This window comes from Electrophorus electricus, chromosome 20 (genome assembly GCF_041902795.1).
Source record: "Electrophorus electricus isolate QZ-2024a chromosome 20, ASM4190279v1, whole genome shotgun sequence".
Lineage (NCBI taxonomy): Eukaryota > Metazoa > Chordata > Actinopteri > Gymnotiformes > Gymnotidae > Electrophorus > Electrophorus electricus.
Window position 1 is genome coordinate 7,557,501 of NC_137516.1, and position 9,608 is coordinate 7,567,108.

General features: G+C 41.5%; 1 protein-coding gene across 4 annotated transcripts in view; it reads right to left on the reverse strand.

The window, feature by feature from the left end:
* Positions 1 to 7,810, reverse strand: part of gabrd (gamma-aminobutyric acid type A receptor subunit delta) — a 17,705-nt gene extending 9,895 nt beyond the window's left edge. For 2 of the 4 annotated variants that reach the window (XM_081703394.1, XM_081703392.1), the window contains exons 1-3: positions 7,412 to 7,434; positions 267 to 382; positions 1 to 6 (exon numbers count right to left, since the gene is read on the reverse strand). The exon at positions 1 to 6 is cut by the window's left edge. Coding sequence is in view for 2 of the 4 variants with exons in the window: in XM_081703393.1 (XP_081559519.1) it covers positions 267 to 382; positions 7,412 to 7,476 (181 nt within the window). In the remaining 2 variants the exon portion in view is untranslated. Of the gene's footprint in view, positions 7 to 266; positions 383 to 7,411 lie in introns of all 4 variants that reach the window. The other 2 variants (XM_081703393.1, XM_035536391.2) reach the window with 2 other exon arrangements.
* Between the last annotated feature and the right edge of the window lie 1,798 nt (positions 7,811 to 9,608).

Genomic DNA, 9,608 nt, shown 5'->3' on the forward strand with positions numbered 1-9,608 from the left:
AGTACACTAGCGTGCAAAGTCGCAATTAAACACATCTTATTAATACGTGTAGCCTGAATATGTGCTTTGAAATTAGAGTTCAGCAACTAAAAAGTCGTTTTGGCAAGTAATGCCTGAGTAACAAGTTGCACAAGGTCAAATTAAACCAGGAAGTAAGTAATTGTCTTAAATATGCTGTTCTTGAGCGTTTACACTAAGAATGACTGTAAATGCAGAAAAGGATGAAAGTGCAATCCAATGACACAAGCCACAGATCTCGAACTCACCTCCTATCCCCGGCCGAAAGTTTCGAGCGTAGCCTTGCATTAAGTCATCCAGATTGGGCAGCCAGGATATCTCAATGTCTGTACCTACATAGTCACCAATGTCACTCAGCATGGCCCTATAGGAACAAAGACACACAGATGGCTTGAGATATCAGTATGGGAAGCACTGGGAAAAAAATTCCGTGGACTATGTAATCATGGGAGATGGCGTGGATCTTGTGTCTGCGATGTAGGATTGATACAATGTTTCTTGATGGTCTGATGGTTTGAGTAGTAAAATTGTATTTCAGGGAACAGATAAGAAAGATAAGATCTCAGTTATCTCCAGGAACAGCTAAGAGACCCTCTCATAGAACACACATAGATTTACTTTGTATCATAATTTCTGAACTCCATTTAATTATTATTAATTTTGTTATTTATTAGATATTTCATTTTATATAATTTTGGATAAATATGGTTTAGCCTCATACTCATATGTAGGGTTAGGTTGGTCTGTTACCTTGATGTCCATGCATCAAGGTAAAGGGACACTACTTTGCAAAAGGCAAACATGATATCGGTGCAAGGTGTGTTGAATAAGTACATGTGATGAACTGTTTGAAGTCTATAACAACAGTCCACAGCAGATGGATGTTTTCATAAATGTGCAGTGTTTCTAACCAAGGGATATGAACAGGAAATGTCACATGGTTTGAAATGGCCAGCACAACATGATAGCATTGCCCTCTTGAATATGTGATATAGGATTAGTTTTTTGTTTGTTTGTAAACTCTCCATGCAAAACAATTGTGTTCACAGGACTACCGAACAGTTCTCATGGGTATGCTGGACAATAGCACTAATGCTACAACTAATGAATTAGTGCTGTCGTCTTGTTAATAGATCTTGAGTCTTAAACAATTTATGTCTAAAGTTTTAACTGAAAAATTAACTTCAGTTAATTCAAATAATTGATCAGCTTGTACTGCTCTAATTTTTGGTTCTAGGAAATTGATAGGAACAACACATTTATAGCATCTTATGCACAAACAAAGACCAGCCTAAACATCTGGACTCTGGTTATACCGTCCAAAAGGTTATTCATAATGTCTTAGACCCTTGCCTTTAACACAAATAATGTATTTGTTTGGATTTAATCATGCCCCCCCCCCAACACCACTAACTGGCCACAGGGGGGCAGTGTTTATCCAGAAGGCCAACATGCTGAGCTTGAACATTCTATCTTGGGGAATAGTCATCTCAGCTACCTGTCTTTATGAGAATGTTAACTTGCCTCTCAAGAGCAAATGGACACAGACAGACTCACATAAAAATACAATTAGAAGAGAAGTAAGTACAACAAGCCATTACAACCACAAAACTGTAAGAATGGTTAGAGAGGTGTGTAGTGTTGACATCTCTCTGCCCTTACAAAATGTTTATAAGTCTAATATTTGATTCTAAGCTCAGTAGTTGTAAAGGTTCAAATACTGTTACTGTACAATTGCCTTACATAAATATCCACATTTATATGCATTTTACTACTATAATAAATATAAGTATTGGAAAGGTTATGGTAAAATAAATGTTGCCAGAATTCACTTATATAAACTTGGCCTGAATCTTTATAAATAAATGAGTAAACCACTGCAAAGTATAAATTCACTTTACTGGCAATAGTGTGAATAACATTTGAACATTCAGAGCTTATCTTGCACTACTGCTTACTAGCTAGAGTAAGGCTTAGGCATCATTACAGAAAGGCCCAGAACAAAATACAGGTTCTGGTACAACACAGCTGTTACCAGTGCAATTTCCCAAGATTCTACCGGTTCCACAGGGGGTCAAGGCTGAGGCAAGCGACCACACCTGGTCTCAAACTTCGCTCTCTATGTGTCCCTCACACATCTATGTGTCACTCACACCCACGGCCCTCACCAGGAGTTTGCACCGGGCTTCACACCATCCCCTCACACACAGCAGTATTGGGCGGTGGTGGTGGTGGGGGGGGGGGTTCATTTAAACTTGGGCGTGCTCCAAATGGCCTCTTATGACCATCCAACCTCTGACACCATTTGTAGGAAAGGCTGAGGACAACAGCCACACCCAGGTGCTGCAGGCGGTAAACATGTGCTCTGACCTCCAGACCAAAGAACCCGCTCCCTGGTACAGCAGCCAGAACACACGTTCTATCCTCCTGAGTGACAGTCTCACAGCACCTTTTTCTTGTGCATATTTTAACAAGGTGTTTATTTTGACCCTGCTAAAGTAACTGAAGTCTTAATGAATTCAGTTATTTAAAATGAAATTACCTGTGAATTATGAATAAGCAGTGAGATACTATACAATTCTGTTACTGGGGCAAACAGTGGTTCATGTGCTGCAATTTTAAATTATGGGTTGTATAAGACTTCTAAAAAGTGATTAAAATCAGCATGCTTTTTTTAAAAATCAGGTTGCATTTGCATCTATTTACATCTTAGAGCTCTGAGACCTCAATTACCAATATGATTGAATTTCGATACTGAGATGATCCATGTTGTCTTTTTTTTTGGCCAGAGTTCTTCTGAAAGGTTTTTGCTAAGGAGCACTCAATAAAGAGATTGACATGGGAACATAGGATATTGACTCAACATAGGAGCACACAGAAGAATTTATGAGCACCAACTTGAACTTGCCATTCTATTCACAGTGCAGAGAGATAACTATGATTTATTCAGACTATATTGAAAACTGAATCCAATTGCACCAATGCAGTAATTAACCAGCATTCACCTAGAGTACAAAAATTATAGTCAAATGTAATTTTGATTCACACTGAACAGTCCAATCCAGGGTTACTGCGTATACACACTTAGTAGCTTTTGTAACATTTATTAATGTTTCCATATTAATATTACTTGTAATATATTCATTCAGACTAACATATAGGTAGGAAAGCTAACTATTTTCGTGTTCCGTAAACTAACGTATTGGCACTCACATTGGCTTTCGTTTTTATCTAGCATTTATATATGTTACATAACGTACACATTGCTCAATGCACCGAGAACTCTATCCAGTTTTCTTGCCGTGCCCTGCACTTAAAGTTCATCGCTGAACACTTTTGTATTGAGGCTCAGTGCACAGCGTTAGACGGTTCAGGTAAGAACCCGTTGTCGCGCGCGCGTTCCTCGAAGGGCATTTTTTGAAAAGGGAGCGAGTGCGAGCGTTCCCGTCTGCTGCTGTAAATTATCAATAGCTGCCGCAATGTGTGCAGCACAGCACGCCTAAGCTCTCTTCAACATTAGCTAGTTAAGCTATTCATTTAGAGTTTATTCAGGGATTGTATCTGGAGACAAACGTTTTGGTCCATCAAGTGATATGTGGGTGGGGGAAATTTTATATATATATATATATATATGTGTGTGTGTGTGTGTGTGTGTGTGTGAATTCCCTGCCCAAACAAGGCCACACTGAAGGGGATCATAAGAATGATGTACTTATGATTTTAATGATCATTACCCTACAATTCATAACTTGCTCATATATGTCGTTAGTTATCATTATTGTAGTTATAGTTATAAGTATCAAAACATTTACCAAATCTAAGGTCACGTATAAGTTTGAAAACTGCAACATGATTGTTGAGGATCCCACAGAGACCCTGTTTGAGAAAACCAAATCAGCACCGTGGTTTCCAGGTAAGAGGAGAAGACGTCGTAAAATGCTAATGCAGCCGCTTCTGTGATTGGCCCCGCGGGACTCGCTAAACGTCTGGATTCACTGCTCAGCCTCACTCTCTAGAAACCAATCAAAGTTAATTTCCTCCCGACGCCCTTGGCCCTTACCCCTTTTATAACTGTTCATTTCTATAGCTTCCCTCCGGGCTGCGTCGCCTCGCCGTCTCCTTAATGGCAGACTTTGCGCAGCGCGCGAGTGCAAAACGACAGCGGAGACACGCGAGCGCGTGCGAAGGCGGCAGTTAAGAGCGCCACAGTTAATCCGATCAAACGTGATCAGCTGCACACATTTAATTAGTGTTTGAGGGCAGAAGCGCGGCAGCACAAACACGTGACAAAGCCGTCATGTTTGATTTTAAACAACAAAACAGACTGGGGAAAGTGTAAGCAAAACAAAACACTTCAAAACATAGACACGACTTAAATGCAACTACGAGTTTAACTGTGCCTTGCCTGGATTCGTTCAATCATGGCTTGAACCTTTGGATTATCTCTTTACTAGGGTGCCAAACCGTTGTGGATCCTAAAAATGTCTCATTCTACTCGACGTGTAGGCCTATGCCATGTGCTTGAACAGATAATCTAACACACAACCTGAATTTTATACCATAGTGAAGGCCCCCAGACCTGAAGGGGTATGTTGCCCTTCTATGACAATGCTGTAAAACCCCTTGTTGTGAAAGACCGATGCCATAAAGAAACCAATTAAAATCCTCTTCAGTGATATAGGCTAATAGCTGCAAAAGATATAGCCATTTTGGCTAATGACGGACTTGCATTCTGAAAACATATCAAAAAGGTCATCATCAAAGCAAGGAAAGGTATGATCTTGAAGGACCAGTAAGAGCCAATCTTGTAAGATCCAGTAAGGGCCAAATAATGTAAACTGAAGGGGCTTCTACAAATGGCTACGTGGCCACTCTTTGTGTGGCAGCGTGGGAGTTTCAAGGTAGCTGAAGTAGGCTAACATCACTTATGTGGGTCAGGCAGCTCTAAATTCAGTATCATTTTGCCGCTCACAACTATCGTTTTGGGACAAGGGATAAGGAAAATGGGCTATTTGCAGCGCTGACAAATCTATGTTTGCTCCTCAAAAATAAGCAGGAAAAGACTGTTCTGATGTCAGTATGACATAAGGTAAAATTACCCAGCAGGTAATACCCCCCCCCCCCCTTATATTTTAAACTCCATGACCTTTGCTTGAACTCTCAGAAAACAGGTGGAGAAAGCTTTAAAAAACCCAAAAAGTTACACGGAATATCTTTCCATCCTTTCAGCAGTTCAGCTCTGAATCCAAAATCCACTACAATTCTGTTCCTGTAGCCATGTCTACGATTGGTCCTGATATGTCGCAACACTCCGACCAAGGCAAAGCTGTTAAGCATGTGAATAAATGTGTGCTGTTAAAATAGGTAGCGTGGGCTGTAGGTGATGATGTGTACACAGAAGAAATGAACCACTAAATGGTATTATAGACATCAAATCTGCAAAGGTAGAAGGCGGCATTAGGGGGAAACACAAAGTGACATTTCTTTTATCATTTCTATCCCAGTGACTATGAGCTGTAGGACTGGATCTGCTTGGGGGTCTAGATCACAGCAGTATTTGGGCCTAAACTAATCACCATTAGTCAGAGACTCTCATCTGGTACTCAGATCAGTCATTTGTATGAGATTTTAGAAAGTTAATTTTATATAACAATAACGTAGGCCTGATATGTAAACTTGCAGCATACTGGTGCACTAAATATGACGCAGGTCAGCGTGTGTGTGTGTGTGTGTGTGTGTGTGTGTGTGTGTGTGTGTGTGTGTGTGTGTGTGTGTGTGTGTGTGTGTGTGTGTGTGAGAGAGAGAGTGTACCGAAGCAGCATTAAAACATATAGGCCGCGCTTCCTGTAAAACCTTCAGATCGGCTTCCGTGCTGCAGGTTAATTGAAAAGCTGTTAACTGCAGCTTCTGTACACATGGTAACACCGGCTGCTTTCGCACTTTCCTGGCAAGTGTCGAGTCGCACGAAAACGGGAGAGGAAGAGAAAAGAAGAGCGGAGATTTATTTAAAAAAAAAACAAAAAAAACCCTACATATCCGCCAAAAATAAATCACTCGCACACCGGAACGGGGACATAGAAATTAAAATGTGTCAGCGCCAAACACGAAAGGCGAAATACTGTGAAACCGCGCATCGGATATATCTTTAATATCTTCGCCAAATGTGCAGTTTCTGCGTAAGATCGCAAGGGTTCATTGTCTACGACCGAGCTTACTCAATCACATTTATCAGCCGTATGTCAAACAGTATTGTTTCATTTGCATAGCTCCAAATACCTTTGACAGATAATATATAATTTTGGAATCATCTGAATTTAAACGACACTTATGGTAAAATCGAATAATGGAATCGATTCCAATGTGAGGTAAAGACCTTCATAAATGACTGCATTAGCCTAATTAAAGCTTTGTTTGATGATTTGTTGCATTGGCATGAAACATGCTATACGCCTGATCCAGCAATGGTATTACACACTGAATGAACAATGTCCAATTAACACCAGCAGTAATGAGTCAACTTTTACAGTGTTTATCTATGTCCAGCTGGACTTTATAAACACTAGATGCTCATTCCAACACTGCGGACATTGCTGTGTAAACTGTTAGCAGTGAGCAAATGAGGCTATATTATCTCTTTTTGACGATTCAGCACAAAAAAAGCCCGATCTTGACAAAATGGCGTATCATTCTCCATTCTGTAGTTCTGCTGTGGGCCTGATAAAACAAAACAAAACAAAACAAAACGTGTCAACCCACATGGAGCCTATAGTTGTCACTGCTGAAGTGGATTTCCCCAACTCTTCTCATTGTTACAAACAAGCGCGATTCCTCTGCTGCTGGCTGTCATCTTCACTCTCAGAACATGCAGCGACTGGATTTCCAGGACAATATCTTCGTATAGATATTGTGGCGAAAAAAAAAAACTGTTTCATAGCCTATGCATTAAGAACTAACTGAACTATAACAATGCTGAGAACTGGTGAGGTTTATTTGTTGTTTTGTTTTTTGTTTTTGTTTTTTACCGTAAACGATTGTTGATACTGTAAAACTGTGTATCTAACTCGCTTCTTTACTGAGACTGGAATGATCCAGAGTAGATAATCTAGGTTACGGTGGTGTGCATTCCCCTTACCGTATTCTTTCATGTGCAACTCCATGACTCGTGTGAATACAAGAGTTAAATGTTTCTAGGGTAAAGTATATTACATGCCGTAGACACGAGGATCTCAAGGCGTATGTACATTACAACATAAAACTTAGCAGCTCAAACGACACCCGTAAAACAAACGACCTGAAATGTGCCATGCAGTCTGTCTTGGTTTGGGGAGCGCATATCTGAGCCGGTCCGCGTCCGCTCGCCCGAACAGGTGCAATGCAGCGCGCGCAGCCTTACCTGGCGAACTGGGTCTCCCCGATGAGAAGCGAGAAGACTCTCAAAAATAAAGTGAACATTTCCATTTTGGGAAAATGTGAATCCCTGGTTTCTGTTAAGACGGGAGGTTAAGTAAGCGTTGACTCTACGGTCCTATGTGGTAATGTGGCAATTGCGGAAAGTAAACAGCAAGGCGATACATGTTTCAGTCGGATATCCGTCCCCGTCCTGTCCCAACTCGGTGCTCGTGAAGCGCCTCAACCTCAGTGTAAACTCTAGCGGACGATGCGCTCGCTCTCTCTCTCTCTCTCTCTCTCTCTCTCTCTCTCTCTCTCTCTCTCCCCTCCCTCTCTAAGCACAATGACTAGCCGTAATCCCCTCCTGCTTGCTTAGAGAACAACGTCAGGTTAAATCGGCCACGCATGAAAAGCGCGTATTGCATAGGCTCCGGAACGATTTATAGAAGAACATCCCGGGCTCTTATGTAATAGTAAGCTCCCTTGCCAACCCCCCCCCCCCCCCCCCAGCCATCGCAGAACTTAATTTTTATTTCGGAGATAAGTGGGCACAGGGATCACTCGGTACATGGAACATATTTTTAGACTTTCAGCTTTATGTTTCACAGTTTAAGCCTAGGTTTTCGCGACATGTTTACCTCCTAAATAAGCAGCAGAGCCACAACAGAACAAAGTTGCCGCAACCAGCGATGCAAAAACACGGCCAACACCGACATAGCTGTATGCAAACACGAACTAGCGCACATACGCATATAGTTCAACTTTCCCTGGTCGGAGGGCGGAGAAGCTCTGAAATACATGGAGCTGCACAGCAAGTGCAATGAAGAGCCATTGCAGAAAGGCGCTGATTTGATGTGCGTGCGGCGAGAGCCAAAGGGGTCGGTTTAAGTGGGGTGCATGTGAAGAGTAAGTAGCGCAGCTGTTAGGAAGCCGCCAGCCCTTAGACAAAATCCCTCTTCCGCTGAATATCGTTTCAGTGCCGTTTGCGCAGAACGACCGAACGCAGACTGTGCATTCGTTGGTGTGGCTTTCCCTGCTGAGTTCCACCGTATTTGTATTGTGAGTACTATTTACATATTAGTAAAAAAAAAAAAAAAAAAAAAAAAAAAAAAAAAAGGATGGTGTGTGGTCTTAGTATTTAAGACACTGACCCAAGGGTCCCACGTTACTGCACAGAGTAGTGTCTTGACATATCTAGAGCAATCAGGAAAAACATTAAACAGTGTAGTACCGTTTGAGATCTGCATAAGCACGTTATGTTAAACCAGACGCCCTCTGTGGTTTACCTCTGAGAAAGGTATCATGGATGGAAAAACAACCAAGTTACTATTTCAGTGGCCTTTAGGATATTAGGATATTTAACTTATTCATGCTCTTTCAGGAATTTTCTATACAATAAAGGCACCCATGCCACCACACACACACACACACACACACACACACACACACACACACAAACACACACACGACAAATCTTATGACAAACTTGCATAGAAAGGGTCTTCATGAGCTACATTTATAGGGCTGTTGATACCACAGAATTAGGGCGCTTTCCCATACGACCTGTTTCCAGGTGAAATGAAACCAAAGCCTGGCGTATACGAAACGCTGAGCTCAGTGGTCAGGATCGTGGCCCACAGAACCATGCATACGAAACGCTGAGCTCAGTGGTCAGGATCGTGGCCCACAGAACCATGCACATTACATTAGAACTGGGAACGAGCCATGCAGACCGCTTGTGATCTAATTTTGTGTTGCTGCTCATTCTAATTGCACCTTTGTAAATCAGTCTTCAGAGCATCTGAAGAGCATCTGCCAAGAGATTAATGTAAATGTAAATATTTAATCTGGGATGCTAATCCAGCCAAACTATAGAGCCACCCATAGTCGTAATGTACACTGGGTACGCTGGGGACATGTCCCCACCACTTTCTGAAACGGCTTATTTTGTCCCCACCACTTTCTGAAAGTGTACTCTGAAAATATCGCTTCCTATACAAGCGGTCTTTGCTTCACTTAAGTAACCATTCGAATTTGCTTGTTTGGACGAAAGTATCGAAAAGTGTCACGTCCCCAATGACAGAATATTTGCCGATCAAATAAACGCGTAACAGCTAACATTTCTTGAAACAAAACAAATGATTTTTAACCAAAAATAAACATAAAACAATTATACTACAAATAGGAATGACAAGTGTGTC